The sequence below is a fragment of the Alligator sinensis genome, unplaced genomic scaffold, assembly GCF_000455745.1.
Source record: "Alligator sinensis unplaced genomic scaffold, ASM45574v1 scaffold264_1, whole genome shotgun sequence".
In the NCBI taxonomy this organism is placed as follows: domain Eukaryota; kingdom Metazoa; phylum Chordata; order Crocodylia; family Alligatoridae; genus Alligator; species Alligator sinensis.
In genome coordinates this window covers 3,690,653-3,713,240 of record NW_005841831.1, presented here as the reverse complement: position 1 = coordinate 3,713,240, position 22,588 = coordinate 3,690,653, and the positions used below count along the sequence as shown (strand labels likewise).

General features: G+C 44.4%; 1 protein-coding gene across 10 annotated transcripts in view; it reads left to right on the top strand.

Annotated features, from left to right (window-relative positions):
* GBF1 (golgi brefeldin A resistant guanine nucleotide exchange factor 1) overlaps positions 1-22,588 on the top strand; it is a 154,432-nt gene that overhangs the window by 90,940 nt on the left and 40,904 nt on the right. For 5 of the 10 annotated variants that reach the window (XR_003095308.1, XM_025210025.1, XM_025210054.1 and 2 more), the window contains exons 5-10: positions 4,534-4,652; positions 5,565-5,673; positions 6,046-6,106; positions 7,807-7,861; positions 10,035-10,133; positions 16,156-16,291. Coding sequence is in view for 9 of the 10 variants with exons in the window: in XM_025210025.1 (XP_025065810.1) it covers positions 4,534-4,652; positions 5,565-5,673; positions 6,046-6,106; positions 7,807-7,861; positions 10,035-10,133; positions 16,156-16,291 (579 nt within the window). In the remaining variant the exon portion in view is untranslated. Of the gene's footprint in view, positions 1-4,533; positions 4,653-5,564; positions 5,674-6,045; positions 6,107-7,806; positions 7,862-10,034; positions 10,134-16,155; positions 16,292-22,588 lie in introns of those variants that run through there. The other 5 variants (XM_006014798.3, XM_014524407.2, XM_014524378.2 and 2 more) reach the window with 3 other exon arrangements.

Below are 22,588 nucleotides of genomic sequence, written 5' to 3'. Positions count from 1 at the left end.
GTGTGGTGGTGGCCAGGTGGCATGCAGCCACCCCCACCACCACCCCGTGCTGTGCCACTGCCCGCACAGCTCTAAGCATGGCTCCGCAGCAGCGGCGGGGCGTTTTGGAGGCAGAGGCAGTCACCACTGGCACGGTAATATGCGATTTCACTATACGCGGTTTTCGCCTTATGCGCGGCCTTTAGAGCGTAACCCCCGCGTAAGATGCGACATGCCTGTACTGAACAGTGTTGGGCTGTGGGGCCACCATGGCTTGAAATGTTGTTGACTCTGCTGGGGCCCAGCTCAGTGAACTATATCAGGGGTACTCAACCTCCAGCCTGTGGGTTAAATGCGGCCTGCAGAGCTGTATGTATCCAGCCCATGGAGCTTCCCATGGATTGGGAGATTTGTTGGCAGGGGAGGGTGGCTAACAAAATCCCAGACCCTGGGCCTCATGCAGCAGGTTGGGGTTTGGTCATGCTCCTTCCCCCACCCCCATGGCTGGGAGGCTGGGCCACACCCTTCCTCCCAGGGCTGGATGGGACTGGGCTATACCACCTTTCCCTCATGGGGCTGGGTTGGGGCCACTCAAGCCCCATTCTCCCACTTGAGGCTGGGCCACAGCCCCTCCCTTCCCCTGCAGGGCCAGGTTGGAGCTGGAATGCCCCTTGATCCCCTCTGCGCAGCTGGATGGGGCTGTGCTGTGACTGCCTCATGCTGGGTTGGGATCATCACCCTGATCTGGCCTGGGGACTGCCTATCTGGTCCATCAGCCAAAAAGGTAGAGTTACTACTGAACTGTAAGATAAGTCACGGACCTTTTGGCTCTGAACTAATATCGTGCATAGTGTGTACTATGTATAAGTAAGCACAAAACTGCTGCTCAAAAGTGTGTTTATGGAATACCTGTGCTAAAACTTGTAGCAGTTTGCAGCAAGTTAAAATGTATCAATTCTGAATGAAATTACCCATAGTAACTTGCATATATGCAAATTACTATGGGTATGTTTATTGTGGAATCAGCATTTTTTAGTTCCTGACATTGCAAACTACCAAGGAGGGATGGGGGTGGGGAGCAGGTAACTGCTGTGGTATTGACTCTGGCCCTGAGTCTGAGTCAGGGCCAGAGTCAGACCCAGACCCACAACGGTCTCCTGTACTCTTTTGCTTGTCGCCTGCAGCTTTTGGTCTCCCCTATGTTCCCCCCTCTCCCCTTATGGTCTTGTACAGTTCACTCTTTTCCATGTTGTGCTCAGGGAGGGAACAGAGCCTGAGGAGGATCCGACAGTAAGAGGGGGAGAAGGAAGGCTGCAGGGGGAAGAAGTAGAGCAAGGGGGCCACCTGACTCCTTCTCCCCAAACTATTTTTCTTGCTGTAGCAGTAGAAGAGGGATGAATTCAAGACAGCCCTCCAATAATTAGATTCTACACCTGGAAATTTATAACCCATTTATACATTTTTATATATAGATTTAATGGGGGTTATCTTATATTCACAATCCTCTTATATTCAAGTAAATATGATACTTGGTAATTAGCCAAGTCCTGGGGTACATGCTCACTGCATGCTGGACTTTTCTTTCTACACAGAAGACACACATTGGGGCTTTTTCTCCTGATCTTAGCTCTACTCTACCTGCAGGCTTTTCATGTTTTCTGAATAAAAGCCAACCTAATTATGTTCCTATTTTCACATTCTTTCGCCAATGGAGGGGATGAGTCAAAAGGGCAACTGTATTGTGGACTTTCTACCAGATTTTGCAGTTTGCTTTTGCTTTTAAACCATGCCTTTTTGTAGCTGGGTTTTGGGGTTTTTTTTCTTTTCTTTAAGCAGGAGAGCTGGATTACTGGCAGTGCCTGAGCTTGTTCTTCCTTCTTCTATCCCTGCCTCCTTGTTCTGATTTATTTCATTTCCCTTAATTCTTGCTGAGTGGTACCAAAAACAAAGGAGTATCCTCAGAAGATGAAGAGCCTGAATTCTCTGCGTCCCTTTCCTTGGCTTTCCTTCCTGCTGTGCCAAGGAAGCCCCTGTAATGACATCTTTGCTGTTTGATGCTAAGTTTCCAAGTCCCTGTTAGTTGCAGGTGACTGTTTTCAGAGCTACCGCTCACTTCAGTTTCCCTTCTATCAAAAAGAGCAGACATTAGTGGCTTTATTCCCCAGTCTACTTCCCAGCCTCTTGAATTCTGATCTAAATGGAAAAAGGAACCATTATATTCTTTAATCTCCCTCTTGGTTTTCTACTATGAAAGGGCATGTTGCTTTATTTTTAAATATTTAACTCAAGGCCTGGCAAACTGTGATGACAAGTTTTGAGGTGCATCGGTAGAGCTGTGATAGGGAGTGAAGATGAAAGTAGCTGAAGGTGCTGTGTATTAGGACTGAAGTAGACTATCTGTGATGTGGGTAGAATCCAGACCTAAAGTAACAGGTGACCTACGGGGTGCAATGGAAGGACACTGGTACAGCTATGTAGGCAAGCATAATTGCATCCTTTTTGCACAATATCTGTTTCTGGGCAGTGCTAATAGTCTTTATTTTTCACAGAGGCAACTTGTTCCCAACTTATTTTTAAAAGTATTCTCAGTCCAGAGCAGGTTAAGACTGCTGCAGGTGGTTGTTAAACTGAGAAGTAACTCAATTATTATGATTATTGAATGTAAATGATGGTCTTGTCTATAGCAGACATTTTCCTCCCATCCTTGATATAACCAACTCTGTTTTCTGTATTGTCATGCTGATGTAGATGAGGTACTGGCTGCTACTGGTATTTTAACCATTTGGTCACCCAATCTAGTTCAAAACAGACACCTAGGGCACCTATACACATGCCCAGTGCCTGCTTCAATGCCTGCTAATTAACACATGGCAGAGCAGACTGGATTAATTGAGTCTGCTGGAGCATGCTAATTAGCACGCAGCCTCTGCAGTCTTGTGTATTCCATGTCTGCCCCCCCTCTCCAAGCGTGTGTAAAGATGCTCCTGGAGTGGCTGCCACATTGTCTACTAGTTCTCCAGTGATGGAGATGAGTAGGTAGCGGCAATAACAGGGAAATGGGAGGGCAAAGTAGCTAGTGTAGACATAGTCCAGATGTTAGATTAGAAGCCATTATAATCCTAAGAAATGAAATTCTATTTTTAGGTCATACTTCCTTCAACATAGGTTTTCTGGTGCTGCCCCACGTGACTAATTGTCGGAGTTAGAAATAACCAATCAAAACTCCCCAGATAGATTCTCACAATTCTTCACTAACATGCAGGAGTTGCCAAATATATAAAAGGTAGACTTCAGAGGTGGGTCAGTTCTGCCCGAGTTAAGGCTGTGCTCATGTTGGGGGAGGCTGTGGTGTGCGGTGGGAGGGAGAAACTCTGCAGACCTTAGTGCCCAACTGAGTGACAGGCCATTTACGTACTGTGGTGCTATTTCTTCCCTGTTTAGCTCTGTGAGGAACTGTCCGTACAAATCTGCCCAACATGATGAGGTTGCTGTCTGTGCTGGGGCCTGGAGCACAATGAGGGCAATTTCCTTCAGTACCTTAGCCTTAGCCCTTAAGGTGTGAACACAACTGGAGTTCAAGAAGGACTCTGTAAAAGCTTTTTTGCAAAGAATGAGGCCTCTTCACTGGGTTTCCGTGTCACTTGGTGTTTTACTGGAGTTCAAGGGGCCCCATCCTCAATTAATGAGGTATTAACCAGTGTTTAGTTTATCTCCTTTCTTTTCTAACGACTGTTTAGTTAAGAAGGTAACAAGATTCTTGCTTGGTGCAGTATTGTTTAAGTGAGAATGAAATCAAAGCCAGAGGCAGCTTTCCCAAAGCCACTGTAATGTGCCACCAGATATGGTTACTGGCAACAATCCTGCCTTTAACTCTCAGCTGCATCTGTGTTTGTAGCTACAAAAGATTGAAATGGAGAGAGGAGCCTTGATGAATGATTGAAGAGGAAGGCCTGAAGCTCTGCTGTCTAAATCATGTTCCTGTCTGTGTCCACCTTTCTCCCCTGGGAATTCTTGTTGGCCCCTTTCCTTCCCTCTCCCCTGCTCCTTGGGAGGGAATGCAGGCAAAGGGCAACTTCCTGTCCTGTCTAGGAGAATCCCAGGCTGGGATTGTCTCCCTGTACTGTGAGTTTAGGTTTTTGCATTAGAAACTTCTCTCCTGACTGAGAAGGAGATCCATTTGCAATTGGCAACCGATTATGGCTACACCACCGAGGAAAAAAGGGTAATCTTATAATTTACCAACAAAAAATGACCAAATGGGGCCAGTAACCAACTTAATTGCTTACTCCTTTCTCTTTCTCTTTCCTTTTCCAAGAAGCCGATATTTAAACAGAGACAAACCTAAGCTAGTTTTCTAACACAGCATGCCTATCTGAAAACTCCTAGCAATGAATAAAATACTGATTGGTGTTCATAGCGAGAGGCATGCATCCCCAGCCATGCAAACAAAGACTGCAGGTGTAGGCAAAGCAGCTCTGGGCCAGTGTCTCTCGGCAGAGGCTACGTGATGCAGAAGGCTTTTCCCTGTCACTGTGAATGCATTCTGTTCTGCAGATCCCAGCCATGAGGGCACAGCTGAGGGAATGGAGAACATGGCGGATGCTGTCACGCATGCCCGATTTGTGGGCACTGATCCCGCGAGCGATGAGGTTGTCTTGATGAAAATCCTGCAGGTAAGTGGAGAGTAAGTGGTAATTACAATAATGAGTGCTGCCTGGTGCGGAGGGTATTTTGTTACATGGAGTGGAGGGGAGAGAGAACAGTGTTTTGACTCTGCAGGAGCTTAGTGACAGACTTTATTTTTAAACAGATGGCTCATGTACCTGTGGTAAAAGCTTTTCTAAATGAAAATAATTGAAAGCTTAAATGAATTGATTTTAAATTGGGTTCTTGATGCACTGTGGCCTTGATAATTCCAGCTTGTGCACAGTCTTAGCTAATGAAAGAGAAGCTGAGCATATTGCTTGCACAAGGTTATTTTGAAGGAAGAGAGTTCTTCATCGAGGCAAATACAGGGTTTTATTCTCTTCATCTACTTTTCGGCAGAGGGTTCTAAGAAAACCCAAGCACTGGGCAGTATTCAAAGGTTAGGTGGGACGTGAGGAAGAAATCACCTCCCTTTTTATTTTCTCTCCAACCTTCCTGCCCTTAAGCACAACTCTCAGTTATTGGGAAAGCCTGCAGCAGTGCCTGGGTTCCAGGCAGGCCTTCCATGAAACCCCCTGACCCAGGTGGATGGCATAGGTGCTGCGTGGCCTTTTGGATCAGATCAAGTGTCTCGGTGGGGGCATCCAAACCCCAAGACCTCCAGGCTTGGGCCTGCACGTAGGATGCCTGCCAGTAAATTTGAGAGTATCTGAAGTGCTAGGGTGAGAGCCTGGGGTGGAGGATGCTTGCTAGTTGTAGCACCATACACGGTGTTTAGTTTTGCCTGCTCAATTGATACGTTTTTTGGAACGATTGAGTTCTGCTCAATCAGTATGATTTGGCTGATTTGACCTGGAACACAGAATATATTAAAAAAAAAAAAAAAAAAAAAAAAAAAAGGTGACATGTTACAGGTGACATGTACATGTTCTTTGCAGGTTTTGAGGACCCTGTTGCTCACTCCAGTAGGAGCCCATCTCACCAATGAATCAGTGTGTGAGATCATGCAGTCCTGTTTCCGTATATGTTTTGAAATGAGGCTCAGCGGTAAGTTTGTTCTCCCTGTTTCTGTGATGGTTGTTCCTAATAGACAGTCTGGACTCTCCAGGCCTCTTTATCTGTGTCCATTGTGGGAGATCCAACTGAGGGAAGATGCTGACCTTGCATTATGCACTTCAGTGCTTCATTGGAACTTTGCCTGATATTCACTGCACAACTTTCTGCTCAATGGCTCCCCAGCTCTGTGGTGCCACCTTCTGAGTATGTGTCCATTTTGCAGCCAGGCAGAGTTGGAGCTGGTTTTAATAAATTTGCTGTAATCTCTGTAAACAAGGCTCGGAGGGGAGTCTGCTTGGAGAAGCCTCTTGATAATATCAGACTGAGTAATGACACCTGTGTTATTTGTTTTTGTCTTCACAGAGTTATTGAGAAAATCTGCAGAGCACACTCTGGTCGACATGGTGCAGCTGCTCTTCACAAGGTAAACCTGCTTGTGTTTGCCTCAGCATTGCTGAGATGGCCCTCCGAGGACAGGAAGATTCCACAATTCCACTTAGGGGCCTACTGAAAATCTGTCTGATATGACTACGATTTAAGGGTGGTGGAGACGGGAGCATTTGGCCCTTCTCTCTTGAGCTGTCTCACCAAAGCTGAGAGAGAGAAGGGCAGGCTGGGTTGTATGGTTTTAGGTGGCCTTTGGGGCAGTTTCATAGCCAGGCAGTGAGGAGATTTAAAGGAGGGAATAGTTCTTTGACAGGACAGAGAAGGAAGATTCCCTTCAAAGAACAGAATGAATCCATTTAATTTCTTTAAAAAAATTAATGTCCTTGAAAAAGGAAATAAATACCATCTAAAATAGTCACATGCTTAATTTCAGTAGAGGGTTCATCTAGAAGGGACTGTAAACTGTCATTGGGCCATTGGGATCATTTTGTAATTTGGATGAATATTATGCCCTATCTAGCATCTTCTGAAGTGGGAAATTAGGGCTCTGTCTCCTGAAAATCAGTACTGAATTAATTATTCCAAGAATTTCTAAAATGTCTTTTCTGACTAGTGAAATAACAAAGGGTGGCAGAGAGATTCTGAGGAAGGAGGACTGTTGTAAATCCACAATAATCAGACTTACTGACTAGGGAATACAGTACCTCTGATTTCTTTTGACACTCTGTTCCCATGTGCACATCCTTCCACCTCTATATTTGCAGCCCTGGTGGCCTCTTTAGGATTCTCTCCCCAACTGTAGTCTCCAGCAGGTAGAGAACTGTATTCTTTTAGGCAAAGAGCAGGTGACACCCTATGGTGAGTGTATCTGTGTGGGTGGGCCACAAATTTCATTGTGCCTCCTCTTCCCCTCCCTGCATCTCCTCGCTTTTTTTCGGTTTGCCTTGGAAGCGCTGCTTTCTGTTTTGAGAGAAAGCAGATGAACGTGTATGTGCCTATGGAGACTAATGGTGCAGGAGTAATCCAAAGATGGCTTCTGGTGTACTGGTCTTATTCTTCATTTGCCTTTCCTTTTGAGTACTGTCTTCCTGCTTTGCAGAAAGAGAAGTAGACAAAGTTGTGGCACAGACTTGCACCCCCCTGAGAAGCTGAAGGCAGGAGTATAACAGCAAAGGAGGGATAAAGTTGTAAAATCCAGAGATCATTTGGAAGTTCAGTTTAAAGGTGTCTATCTACTTTTCCTTAAAGACAGGGTTGTTTAGTGAAAGGCATGTGACTGATGGCTGAAACTGGAAGACTCATGACAATGTAGTTCTTTAGTTCATGGACAGTAACAACATAGCTTCCAGATGGCCCACTGGGAAAACCTTATGGGAGGGGCCACCATAACTGACTTACAGTTTGTGAGAGAAAAGACTGCTAGCACTAAACTGCATCTCAATGCTGGGAATCTTGGTGTTAGTTAAAACCTCTTCAGAACAAGTCTAATTGGCTGCTGGAGGCAAAGGGCCATTTAGACTGGTAAACTCCATGTCACTGAACTCTTGTGAATAGCAACAGACTCATCCTCTTTTCTTGAAGAGAAGGAAATTGGGGGAGGGCCAGTTCATAGAGGAGGTCTGGGTTGTTAGGGGTCCTTCATCCTTGGTGTTTGCTGCCAGACCAGAAATCATTCTCTCCTTTCCCCACCAATCCTGAGGAAGCTTTATTCATTCCTGCATGTTCTTCATTTTTCAGATTGCCTCAGTTTAAGGAAGAACCTAAGAGCTACATGGGGACTAACATGAAGAAGGTAAGACCAGTATGGTGTCCACTGTTCTGCTTCCTTCTCTTCCCCTTGCTTGCTTACATCTCTGTTCTTTGCTTTCACATTATGTGGCTACATTTATTCCTGGAAGTCCCTAGATCAGTGAAGGAGCACACTTAAGAGAACTCAATCTGTCATTGTTTATTGAACTAAAAGGAATTATGCTGGCATATTCAGCTAGGAGTTTTGTCTGTTGCGCTGTTGCCTAAGAAGTCCGACTGGAACAGCAAGCACCTGCTCCTCGTCTAAAAAGCTTCTGCAGGCTCTGGGACTCTGATGGTGATGCTTTCAAAACCAGCACCCTCTTTTTAACATCTCTTCAGCTTCTTTTTCATCCTTTCTTGCACTACATTAGCCAATATTGCTTTCCCAGTGAATATTATTCCTGCTCTCCTGGCCTAGAAAGGAAGCCTTTCTATGAGGTAGGTGTGACAATGTGTAACCACCATTCAAATTTGCTGTTGTGGACATGCTTTTGGTGGCTTTCAGGGAAGAGAACTTTTATGACAAAAGTCAGAATACAGAGGTGGACTTCTGTCCTGGATGTTAGTAACCAAACCATGAGAATGTTCTTTCTCTCCCTCTGTTCCACATGCTTGTAGAATTGAAGGAGACCATAGGGCCTTTGTGTGTTCCTTGGCATCATGTTGCACAGGCAGTTGCTTTTCCAATGAATTTTCAGCATGTGGATTCCATAAACATACCATATTTACTTGCATATCATACACATCTTTTCCTTAAAATCAGCCCCTAGTATTGGGGTGCGTATCTTAAGTAGGGAAGCTGATTTGCTGCACAGAAAAGAAACCCCTCATTTTGTTTCATGCTTATGGCAAGAGTGGCATTTCTATTCAGGCAGATGAGGGAGTCAGTTGACTTAATGTCTCTGTTCTTTATGCTGCAAGTGTTAATGATCATGTCTCCTTTTTAATGGTCTTGATGTTCCACTAATCAAGATAACCCTCCTTCTGGCAGTTTTACTGTCTTTAAACTACTCCTGGTCTCTCTCCCCTTATTTCACAGCCTTGCAGGCTGTTTTAAGTTCTTTTCAAAATCGTAAATCCACCTGTGGAAATCAGTCTTTAGCAGCAGTTAGGGTTTCAGCTTGTGATTAACCAGGAAAGGGAGGGTGAGTGAACTGAAGTTTAACTCTGTCCTTGCTCTGTCTAACCATAACTCTAGGAACAAAATCTTTTTTTCTTCATTCTGCCTTTCCCAAAACCAGGTGCATATCTTGGGGACATGCAAGAAAGTACGGTACTCTTGTAGGTTTAAGAATGTTGTGTGGTGAGGGCACAACTTGAACTCTAGAATGGGGTCTAAAGAATACTATCAAAGATAGGGGATCCTAGTGATGAGAGGCATAGAGTGGGGCAGAAAAAAGATGCACCCCATGTTAGGAAGCTAGACTTGTAGATTTCATGCATCTTTTCGTCCCTTTTTCTGGATGATGTATGGAGAATTGCAAAGATTCTCTCTCACTTGCACTCACATGCACTTGTGCTCACTCATACATACTTGCACACTTGCTCACTCACACTTTTATGGATATGCTCTCACATGTGCATGTATACACATGTGCACACACACACTCTCATGCTCTCTTTCTCCCTTGCTCTCATTCTCAGTACTGATCTTTACAGACCAGTTTCCTGAGAAAGCTGTTGCCACTGAGTTTGTTATAGGGGTCTGAACCAAGTGGGGCTCTGTTTCTTCCACTGTACTCCATGATGATGCTGTTCTTGCATGCTGCCTCCACTGATGGAGAGAAAACCAAGATGTTAGCTTAGCGTAGGATGGGCAGTGAAGAGAGGGAAGGCTAGAGGTATGTCTGTGGCATAATGCAAGTGCCAGAACTCCTGAAGCTCCCATAAAGAAACTGAAGCTTTCTGTAAAGAAAAAAAAAAAAAAAAAAAAAAAAAAAAAAAAAAAAAAAAAAAAAGCTTCCCCAGAGCTTTCCAGTGACCAGGAGATAGCTGCACCCAGCTCATTAAGGCAATGCTGCTTGTCCAGTGTCTGATGCACACAGCCACTCTGTCCTGTCTGTTCACTGTGCATGCCTTTATTCTCCCCCATGGCCTTGCACTCTGCCAAGTTATTCTTTCTCTTTGGGTTTATTTTGTTTTGTTGAAACCATGCATTTGCCTGTCTTTCACAGATCTCTCCATGTCTCCTCAGCAAACTGGAACTAAGTAGTGGGGAACAGCCCAAAGCCCTCAACCAGTTAGAGAGGGTACTGCTCTTTAAGAACTTAAAGGTCTCTCTCTCCCTTCCTCCCTCACTCCCTCCTTCCTTCCCTTCTTTAAACACCTGGGAGACAGTTATGTTGTATATAGCAAATCTCCCCTTCTCCCATTTCTGACACAGCATGGCTTTTGGGGAGAATGCATGCAGCAATTGCTTTGCAGTGTTGTGGGTCCGCCTAGGACAGAATTGGTTGGGGGGAGATGGTCTTGTTGTCACTGAACAGGATTAAATGACTTGGCAAGTAGGATTCAGGACACTGTCACTGAGTTATCTGAAGGAAAGAAATGGGAGGATGTGGGCAAGAGGTGAATCCTCTCAATTGCCAGTGTTGGCAAGAGGTTCCTTCTGTTTTCCAGTCTGCGTAAGCTCTCTGAAGTCAAGTCTTCCATGTAGTAGCAGCCATTACCATTCTCTGGAATGCTGAATTAATCTATTTGCCAGATATTTGGAGGGCATGATTAGCCATTGTCTGTCTTTGGCCTTATCTCCATTGATGCAAGAATGGGGTTTGGAATCCTATTTAGCATGACAGCTGCTAACCTGATCTGTCATTTGGATGTGTGTGGGGCCAAACTCTATTATAAAAAAATAGTGCCTATACTCTTCTTTGAAGAGTGTTTTTTATAAGTAGTGCCAGTCTGCACTTTTGCTTTTATCCATACAGGTCCCCCATGTCATTAAAAATAGTATTAGCTGGAGTCCCTTACAGGTGTCCAAACTCAGATTATGTAGAATGAGTTTGTCTGCCCTATCTTCTTTCATGCCAAAGAGATGGAAAGGAAAAACATAAGGGTTTTCAGAATTTCCTAGCTTGGGTCTGTGACCAGGATGTTTTGGAAAGGCTGTGACTTCAGATCCTTCTGTGTATGAAGGATTTATATCGAATTGTACAGGAATGGAAACTAGGCAAATTCCTTTTTCTCCTGGCTAAGGGGTATTGTAGTTGAACTTCACTGAAGAAGCAATGGGAATGGCTTTGTTTCTGAGTTTTCCAAGGATTGAGGAAGTGGTGAAGTGCTCTTGGGTGCCTGAAAGGTGTAGACAAGGTTGCCTAATTCAGTTTCTGTCAGGCCTTACAAGGGATGGGTAAGTGAGATGACTGACCCAATTGGTCTTTCCAGTGGGGAAGGATTTCTACCATGGGCTGCATTCTTTCTGCATGCTGTTGTGTCTTGAACGCCACTTGGTGTGCTGACCAGTTTCATGCTGCATCTAGAATGAGCTCACCTGCTAGTTTAATTGCATTTGTTACTAATCATTGGGCCCTCCGCTTTTCTCTTGAGGCTTACAATATCTTATGGAAAAACAAACGAGTTCAGGTAAGGTGACATGCTGAATGATGGGATCTCTCAGACCCTTTAAGTAGAATCTTGTAGTATTGTCCTTCCTCTGATACTGTTTAGCATACACACTTATTCTCTTTATGCAAAGAGAACTCCTTTGAACACTCATTTCTGGCACTGATGTAGAATGTGGCTATGAAGGCAAAGCAGGAGGAGGGAGCAAACCTGATTTTCATAAAAATCCAGATGTAATAAATCCACTTATTTATGGAAGTTCTTCTGTCCTGATGTCAGCTAAATGTAACCAGCAAGTCTGAAGCCTGACTTCCAATTAGGTGAAAAAATGACTGTGTACCTTCTTCTCTTCATTTAATAAGGAAAGCCTTTCAGAGACCAGATTTTGCTGACTTTTATCATAGAAGTACAGGGCTGGTCTGTTTGAAAGGTATTCGTGATTAGAAAAACCTCACAGGAGACTGAAAGCTGAAGAAAAAGAGATTTTTAGCTGCTGTTTAAAATGAAGAATTCTTATGCATTTGAAGTATAATGGGACTTCCGCTAAGTGGAAAGAAAATCTGAAACGTTCAAAGGGGAGGGGTGTGCTGGAGGGCAGATCAAGGCTTCCCACGGTGAGGAGAGTGTGGGGCTGGGGTGGGCAGGTGCTGCCCAGCTGGGGCAGGGGATGAGGCATGAGACAGAGCTGTGGCTTGTCTCGGGGGAGTGGGAAAGGGAGGGGGTGGCTTCCACTGCTGTGCGCAGCTTGTTCGGTGGCTCCTGCTGCTGTTCCTACTGCTTGTCCAGGGGGGCATGTGCCCTTGGACCTGTGCAGGGCAGGCAGCTGTGGTGCTGGGAGGCTGGCTGTGGGGCAGCTATGGCTATCTTTTGGGGTGGCTGCAGACCTCCCCTGTAGCCCCCTCCCAGCACCGCCGAGTGCCACCGTGGTGCCAGCTCCAGCCCACAGCTGCAGCCTGTGCCCCGCACAGATCGGGGGCACACGCCTCTCCCCCTCCTTCCCCTCTGTCCCCCCTGTGCCGTCCCAGGGTGTGTGCAGCAGCGAGAGCCGTCTCTCCCAGATGAGCCGCGGCTCCGTCCCATGCCCTGCCCCGCTCCGCCTGGTCAGTGCCTGCCTCAGCCCCACTCTCTCCCCCATCACAGGGGCCTTCATCTGCACACCCCCCCCCCCCCCCCCACCCCCCCCCCCCCCCAACGTCCCTTCCCTCCTCACTCCCATTTCACCACAACAGACTTATCAGCTGCATGCAGCTGTATCGGAAATTGGATTGGTATTGGCCAATAATCCTCCTTAAAAATTGACTGTTGGTATCGGCCCCCAAAATCTCTATCAGTGTGCCCCTATTTAAAACAGTTTTAAAATGTGCCTTGCTTGTGGGGTTATTTTTTGTTAAGCTTGACTGAGAGGTCAAGCTAAATCTTAAAGAAACCCCTTTGAGAACTTTGTATTCCTGGCTCACTGGCTACCTACTTGCATATGATCAGTGAGAGTGAATACTGGTGGATGATGCAGGCTGGCTTGGATAATGGCAGTCTACATGTTTCTGTTGGTGACCTGAACAGGAGAGAGAGAATTTAGTGGAAAGCATTGCTTATTCCTTGAAAATAGGTAATTGACCTTAGCAGGATGTTTCATTCACATTCTATAGTTTTCCAGAGTGCCTAGTACTCTTTCTGATCCAGCCACTTCTTTGAAACCCTATACATTGAAACCCAGAGGTTTCCTATAGACCTGGATCCTTCTACTCCTTGGTGGAAGAGGGCCAGTATTGAGGAGATTGTCTCACCTCAGTCTTACTGAGAAGATCAAGAGTAGGTGTAACAGAATGCACCATTAGTATGTTATTTGAGTTTTGGAGTACAGACAAATACATGAGGACTAACCAGCAAGGAAGATGATGAGCATTTTATTTTTCTGAACTGGAAACAAAGCATGAGATCAAACAGAATGACTGAATACAAGAAATGTAATGTTTTTAAATATTTTTAAAAGTGAGCTTTTTAAAAAAATTAGATCTTTTCAATTTCATGTTGTAGATCTGTTTTTTGTCATCCAAGAAATAGTTGGATCATAAAGGCCAGTTCTCTATTCTGAAAACTAGAAGAAATAGCAGGGGATAACATAGTTCTGAATCTGTTATCAATTAACTAGCTCAAAGGAAATGATAACATATCTAAAACTTGAAGATTAGCCCCCAAAGGAATACTTTGTGGTGCAAGGGGAAATTACACAAATGGTTTACCACATTGGGACATAACATTTTCACAAGCTTTGTTGAAATGAAAAATTTATATGGGCTATGGCCTTGTTTGGAAACAGAAGAGGAGATATTGGAAAACAATACTGGGATCTTCAGGGCTAAATGCTATATCAAAAATACAGTTAAAACCCCCCTGAATGTATGGGTGGTGAAAGAACACCCCAGAAAGAATGTATAGGAAGCAAAAACATAGCAAATGTGTCTGTCTGTTTGTAGCAGTTGGGGTGGGGGCAAGAGTAGACCTATGATGGCTATTGAAGAGCTTAAACTTGAAATAAGGGAGGCTAAGTATAAGAGTAAGACTACTTTATAAAAAGCAAAAGGTTGGTAACATTGAATCAGCAAATTTCAGAGGGATGTTTATACTGAAGAAAAAATAGTTGCTACAGCTGTCCTGGGCTGCTGAGACCAGATTTTTCATGCCATTGATAAAATGCAGATACTGAAACCCATAATGAATGCAACTGATTTATTTAAAACTTAGTTGCATTAACCTCAGGTTAAATATGTAAATGGTTTTGCGCATACAACACTTGGTGAGAGATCCTAATTGTGACAAAAGTCATAGTTAGGAGTCATACATTATTGCTTTATTTTTAAAGTTAGAAAGCACTATTCAGACTATTTTGCCTCCTTCTACTACTCACAGGCCATAGAATTTTGCCAAATGATGTAATGAGCTTTATGCAGGCTTCTGGTTGATCTCTACAATGACTGGGTATAATTTAGAAAAACTGACTGCTTTGGCATCGACAAAGTATTTGCAGAGTTGAAGAATCCAAGTGGCTTGGGTATTCTAGCAGTCAGGTGGTAAATATTGCAATCATGTTTTGTTCCAATGCTTCTCTGCCTCAACCCACCATTTCCTTGAATTGGTAACACTGGTGTTAGCAATGGAGTTGCTGAAGTGCATTTCTTGGCTAAGGCAGGCAAAGTTCTTTAGGTAGATGTGAAATATTTTATTAGACCAACAGAGTAGGCCTGAAGAAGGGTGATTGCTCCCAAAAGCTTGCAAAGACCCTTTTTTCCAGCTACTCTGTTGGTCTAATAAAAGATATGCAGGCAAAGTTCTTTGGGTAGCTGTGATGTGTCTTTAGACCAACACAGCTACAACCAGAAACCCACCTTTCTTGGCTTAGGTTTTTGTGGGATAGATTTCATTCACATTTCAATAAGGTATTCAACTAGACTACTGTACTATAAATAGACAAAGTGCATACAAACATACTACAAAGTACTGTTGATGGAAGGCAAATATTAATGGTGAGATGTATGGGAGAAACCTCAAGTATGGGTCACTGCTAAGACTTGTTACATAGTTTCCAGGAGACAGAGAAAATACCCTGCTCGCCCAAATCTGGGCACAGAAAGATCCACAGTTGTAAAGGGATCTGGAGAACCTGGAAGATTAACTACAACAAAAAAATTGGTCCAACAAGTAGCAAATCCTGTGCCCAGTTAGAGAAAATGGCTGTCCTAAAGGGGGAGCACTCATTTGGAAAACAGCTGCTTTGAAACTTGTCTAGGGCCATGCTAAATGTCATTCATGGTATGATGTTGCTGCTGAAGAAGTGCTAGAGCATGTATGTTTGTGAAGTGAATGTTACAGTAGCAAGGTAATAGTAAGAGAGCCAAGCATTTGCATGGGTGATTATCTTTTATTGGATCAACTGCATGGTTGGGATAGACTTAGACAAGCTCCTGAATGCAATGCATAGTTCAGGTGGATCACTCCAATATTACCAAAGTAATAGTAAAATGTTACAGATCCTGATCTGTGCAGTGTAGAAAAATATAAGAACTAGAAAAATTATAAGGAAGCATAAGATAGTAAAATGCTTACTAAACAGTTGGATAATGGACCAGACTCCCAAAGGCAGAAAGAGAGAAGAGCTTCAAGTTCAGGTTAAGTAAGATCTTAGTGGTAATGATGTGGTGAGCAGAACAGCAAGCTGTATGGCATTGTGTACATGACCAGATCTTAATTCTAAACCCTACAGTGTCATTTTTGTGGAAATTTCCTTAAAATGTTTGAATGGAAAGCTTAATTGATGTATACTTGAGTGTCTTTCTAGAGTTGCTAAAGAGCTACTTAAAACATTACTTTGTGCTTTCCAACAAAATGGAAGGAGTCTGAAATGCACCCTCAGGGCAGTCTTAGGGAATACTGATCTTTGTGTAAAGCAAGGAAATACAGATGGGGGTGTGGGACTCATGCTTGTGTATTTATTGATGCAAAGCAGTGCCAAATTCATACTCTGCTGATTTCAGAAGAGGGGGTCTGGGGTAGTGTGGGTCTTGGAGTAGGGTGCTGTGGGGCTAACTTGCATGATTTTCAGGTGCTGGTTAGTTTGTGTGATTCTGTGAGCACTGTTGGCTGTCTCATTTGACTGAGAGAGACTTTCTGAGCTGTTTCTGTGTGGTCTGTTCTGTACAATGTTACTGGGCTGACATTCTCAGTGTTTATGATTTTCAGTTGAAAATGAGAGCAGGAGGAATGAGTGATTCATCGAAATGGAAAAAGCAGAAGAGATCACCAAGGCCTCCTCGCCATGTAACCAAGGTCTCTCCAGGAACAGAACCACCAACCACCAATGGTAGTAACATCACAGGTAGGTAGGAACCTGTTTTCAAAGGACAGACCTTGTCCATCTTGCACTTGGTTGCTTTTTTTCATTTTTCTCGCTTGTGTTTTCTGTATTAAATGTTGATGTTAGCAACACACATACTACTGCTCTGCAAGTCCAGAAGGAAGTGTGTGAGGAGAAGGGAATACTTGTTGACCTGAGTGAAGCAAGGTCCTATAGTAGTGTAACAAAGTTTGCGTGAGCAGGACATGAGCCCTGGTCACTACCTCAAGATGGCCACCAGAATGGAGCTGGCATGGCACCTTACCTGCCCCCCCCCCTTTACCTCTGCCATCCTCCCATCCCCACCCTGTGTGCCTTTTCTGCAGCAGCAGTGGCACATAGTATAAGAGCAGCAGCCAGAGGTTCACTGCTATGTGGGGGATGTCACCTCCTGTTTTTGCTGCTAAAAATTGGTAGGTTTTTTGGCCACTTGACATGCATATTGGTGCCACAAAAAAGGAAGCGACACCCCCCCAGTCCTGCAGCAGCAAACCCAGCTACTGTGCACCACTGTCACCCAGAGCATGGTACTAGCCATTTACGCCTCTGCCTCACTGTCATCTCAATAGCTTTACGCTATTTGTCTGCCTGTTTTCAATAGATCTTCCAGGGATGGCTTGTAGAGAGGGAATTGGGGGATCTAATGTGGTGGGTGAGTCAAATGGGTGGAAAAAGCAGCAGGGCACCATGGATGGGGCAGTGGTAATGGGCAAAATGGGAAGGAAATGGAAAAGAGGAAGCAGGGACTGGGGATGTGACATGGTTGCCTGCATTAGCATGAGACTGGACTCTGCCTAAGAGGTTTCTTTTAGTCCTTTGTTGTGATAGTCTATCAGGCAGTGGTTGGTGGAGGTAGTGGTAATAAGGGATGTGGAAGGCTGGGACCGAGTGAGTTGGTGTGAAAACAGAGATATTGAATGGGGAAATGGAGATGGAAAGGGAAATGCAGGAAATGAGGAGATAGGGGCACACCAAGATCAAATACTGGGCATGTAGGCTATAAGTAAGTGGGTCTGTCCCTGTTGTTGGGTTAGGGAACGAGGGCAATACTGCTAGTGGGTAATGGAATAGGGCAAAGGGCCTATGAGGGACATAGGTAGATTCTGGCACGTGGAAGAAGATGAAGGGGTGGTAGAGAATATATGAAGGAGGGATGTGAGAGTTGCGCATAGGGACCTAACTGGAGGAATGGAGGGAGCTCCTGGTGTATGCTGTGTGCCCAGCCTTTGGAAGCTACCACTGTGTGTGTAACATTCTAGTACTGTGATACTAGAAGCTCTTATCTAAGTAGAGCTGGAGAAGTAGAAGAGCCCATAGGTATACAAAAATAGACTGCATGATTACCTTTTGTTAACTTCATTTTGGGTACATCAGTTTTGTTGGTGTGGAGTATGCTTTCTTCTTGTAGATGCTTTACATTTTGATGGGACAGACAGAAACAATAACAACAGAAGGAACTGGACAGGAAGGTTGATATACTAGCTGTGTACTGTACACACTTTTAATGAATATTGTGTGCAAAAGAAAGAGATCTGGTTTAGAGTTAAGGATGTCCTGGTGTTTTCTCATACCAGTGCCAAGGAAATAAGAAGTTAAAATATATTGCGTCCAATATACAAACATCCAGATTTTATCCTGCTCCCAGCATGATGCTTGTTATATCAACAGGCTAATACCTTCTAACATTGCTTTTCAGTTCAGTGCTATAACCCTGTGTGCATGTGTATGCACACACTTTGAATTGTATTGCTTTCTGACATACTAGATGGGGGAAATGCAGAATTATTTGCATGTTCAGTTGCTTTTCTTACAAAACTTGCCTTTTGGCTTCCAGAAAGTTTTATCAGTTCTGTAATACACAGCACTAAACAGAGCAAAGGTTAATGTGTGAATTCATAATATGTCCTCAATGTGATTTTTTTTTTTTTTTTTTTTCCCTAGGTAATAGCTTCATCTTTACAAGGTTTTCTTAACTGCGTGGTCTATGAATGTATAGGTTCTCTTAAATGAAAGTTTAGATTCTGGAGCATCTAACAATAAGAGATAAGTGCCCATGAATCCGTTCCGTGTTCATTTGTCTTCTGCTAAAACTCATTTTGGTTAGGAGAAAATACAAGAATAATTCTATTTACTTCCCCTTTATCCTTGAAGTAATTCCTCTTTCAAAATTTTTGATTAAATATTTATTGAAGAAATTTCCTTAAATGTGGTTGTTCTTTCAGGTGTGTATTCCATCAAAGTATTAAACCAGGGGGCTTAGTCCCGCTTTAAGTGAAAATCTCAATATAGGCTTAACTGTTGCACCACTACAGACTCTACCACGATCCAAAAATGTAGACATCTTTTACTTTATGCACAGTGAGGAATTATCAAGATCCAAGTGAAACAGCCATTTTTCTCAAATCCATGTTTTAAGACATGGATAAGATGCTTTGAACATGCAGCAAGAGTCTTGAAGTGACCACCCAACATCCAGCCTGGTAGGGCAGTGTTGTGGTTACAGTTGCCTCATATGTAATCACTCTTATCTTGGGGTCAAAAAAACCTGTGCAAAAAAAAAAAAGCAGGGTGGTGCACATGGCCCAAAACTGGAGCCTGGCCAGCCGGAGCCACATTTGAGCTACCAGCTGGGCTCTGAGTGGCAGGATTGCTGCTGCTGTAGCCCCAGGAGGCCCCCAGGACCTGAGGTAAGGCTGCTGGTGCTAGCCAGCCCAGTGCTGGCCCCAGCCTCCCGTACCCTATCTGGGGTAACTGGCCACACACCAGAGGGCGTGTGGCACAGGTGTTCCCTGGGGGACAAGTAGGAGTGGCACAAGATGTCCCACTGCTAGTTGTCCCCAGGGAAACAAACATCCGCACTCGTGTGGATGTGGCCCATGAGTCTTGTAGTGGTTGATAAACTGCAGTACTAGATCTGTTGTCATAGATGTTGTTTTTTGAGTGTACAGGCTATCTACAAGGGTGGTATAGGTTGTAACCATGTTGGTCTAAGGAGACTAAGGTCTAAGGCAGACAAGTTTATTTCAGTAAATCTGATATCTTTTATTAGATCAACAGGCTATCTGCAACAAATTTATTTCACACCCCCCCCCCCAACAAAAAACATTTTTTCCCCCCCCCCCCCCCCCAAATGAACAGCCCTGAATACCAGCCCTGAAAAAAGTGGAGGCACTGCTTTTCTACTTGCTTCCACTTCTTAGCTGTTGCATGAGAACTACTGCTTTAATCTGTACCAACCATTGCCTACCCAGTCTGATGGTGAGGATATTTTATCAGATGAGGTGTAACTTTTTATATTTATAGAAACATGTAGTCAAGAAGCTACTTAGTTTTCTCACAATGCAAATGTACCTCGTTAAGGTTGGAGATGTCTGCAGGAACTTATAGAACCTGTGGAGCAAGATGAAAATTAATTCTTCCTTTTGATCCTCCTATCTGTTTTATCTGCTCCTTGTCCTGATTCTGTTGTCCAGGCTTTTTGTCATCCTTGTATTGTGTACCTCAGGGAGCAGGCAAGAGAGCTACTGGAGGAGGTAGCAAGGCTCCAAAGCATCCTCTGCCATGAGGATATTATTGATTCCATGCTGGAAGAAATCTCTAGGACTGTGGAGGAGGACTGCCAGAGGAGGTGCTAGAAAAGGAAGAGGGCATGGACTCCCAGGAAGGTGGAAGCTGGAAGCTTGTGACTTCTGGCAGCATAGAGAAGTTGTCATCCCCACCTGCAGCAGTTTGCCTGGAGAACACATATGGAGACCTAGCAACAGAGGAGGAGAAGTGAATTCCATTGGTGTAAGAGGCCAGGCCAGGAATCCCCAAAGTGGGGAGAATTGAGACCACTGCCACAAAGAAGAAGCAATGGATGGTGGTGGTTGGAGACTTCCTTCTGTGGGGGACAAGATGGATCCATCTGCTGGCCTGACCTGATGACCCAGGAAGACTGCTGCTTGCCTGGAGCCCACATCCGAGATATCACAGAAGGTTTACCGAGACTCATCCAAACATTTGACTACAACCCCATGCTGCTCATCCATGTGGGCACCAACAGTACTGCCAAGGGTGACCCTGAGCAGATCAACTACAAGGCTCTGGGTGCAAGGGTGAAGGGAATGGGGGTGCACAGGTGATGTTCTCGATCTTTCTGGTTAAGGGGAAAGGGCTGGGCAGGAGTGGATATGTCCTACAGATCAGTGCATGACTGCATAGGTGGTGTTGTCAGCAGGGGTTCAGTTTCTCTGAACATGGAGCAAGGATTACAGCCTCCCACAACATTCTTGCAAGCAAGCTAAGGAAGTAGGGGTTGGATGAATGGACTGCAAGATGGAGAGAAAACTGGTTGGATCATTGGGTTTAACAGGTAGTAATCAATGGCTTGCTGTCTAGTTGGCAGCTGGTATCAAGTGGAGTGCCCCAGGGCTCAGTCCTGGGGCCGGTTTTCTTCAATATCTTTATTAACAAGCTGGAAGATGGGATGGAATGCACCCTCAGCACGCTCACGGATGACACCAAGCCGGGGGAAGTAGTAACTATGCTGGAGGATAGGGCTAGGATGCAGTGTGACCTAGACAAATTGTAGGATTGGACCAAAAGAAATCTCACGAGATTTGTTAAGAAAAAGTGCAAAGTCCTGCACTGTGGATGGAACAATCCAATGCACCACTACAAGGTTGGGACCAACTGGCTAAGCAACTCTGCAGAAAAGGACCTGGGGGTTACAGTGGACAATAAGCTAGATACAAACCAACAGTGTGCCCTTGTTGCCAAGAAAGCTAACAGCATATACTGGTTGCATTAGTAGGAGCGTTGCCAGCAGATCGAGGGAAGTAATTATTCTGCTGTATTCTGCACTGGTGAGGCCACATCTGGAGTACTGTGTCTAGTTTTGGGCCCACCACTACAGAAAGGATGTGGACAATTTGGAGAGAGTCCAGCGGAGAACAGCAAAAATGGTTAGGGGGCCGGGGCGCACGACTTATGAGGAGAGGCTGAGGAAACTGGGTTTATTTAGTTTGGAGAAGAAAAGACTGAGAGGGGATTTGATAGCAGCCTTTAACTATCTGAAGGGTGGTTCTAAAGAGGATGGAGCTGGACTGTTCTCAGTGGTGTCAGATAACAGAACAAGGAGCAGTGGTCTGAAGTTGCAGCAAGGGAAGTTTATGTTGAATATTAGGAAAAACTTTTTCACTGGGAGGGTGGTGAAGCAATGGAACAAGTTATGTAGAGAAGTGGTGGAATCTCCATATTTGGAGGTTTTTAAGGGCCGGCTTGACAAAACTCTGGCTGGAATGACCTAGTTGGGGATGGTTTTGCTTTGAGCAGAGGTTTGGATTAGATGACCTCCTGAGATCCCTTCCAACCCTCATTTTCTATGATTCTTTGACTGCTGAAAATGATGAGGATGTCCAGTTCTTCTCCAGGGTCTTCTGTTGCATGGCTAGTTAGCATGTCTGTCTGCATAATCATATATATAATATGCATTTGGTAAAATACTAATATACTGTTCTTGTCTCCTTTTATAGTCCTCTAATTTTTAATTGTTCAGTCTTCTTTAGTACTGTCAACATTTCTTCTTCCTTTTGCTGGACAGGCCAGCAAATCTTTTCTTTATAGTTTATTGGTGTTCTAGAATACTTTGAAGAAGTTATTCTGCTTGTGGTCAGTCATCTTACTACATCTGAACCCTTTAAAATTGGATCTTCTCTTGATTTACCCCTTGTATTGTGACATGTTGTATTTGTCTCCACTGCCCTGGCTCTCTGCAAGGTTGTTTGTAACTACTTAAGATGTCTTAAGCAGGGGTTAATAACTTATAGCCTATAGGCCAGATCCAGCCTGTGGAGCCATTTGATCTGGCCCATGAACATGAGGCAGCAGTGTTTGGCAGCAGGGCTTTGGTGGTGTTTGCTGTCTGTACTGCTGCAGGAGTTCTCCCTGTGAAGGGGTGGTGGGCAATCAGTGGATCCTTGTGCCTGCTTGCCTTCCTGCTTGCCTCTGTCCCAGCCTGGTAATTCCAGTCTGAAACCTGAAAAGGTTGCTGAGTACTGCTTTGAGGTAAAGGGAAAGGATTGTTTTCTGAAGTTCATGTAATCTCTGTTTCTTTGAATTTAGGTTTACTGGAGAACTCTCCCACTGTTGAATTACTGTAATCATTCATTGACCTGAAGGGACAGGGGAGCAGAGAATTGCAATGTAAAGGATAAATTACCTAACCCATGGTGTGTCTAAGATGTTTTTGTATGACTTCCATTCTGGTTCTCAGATCAACTGATGGCCATTATCACC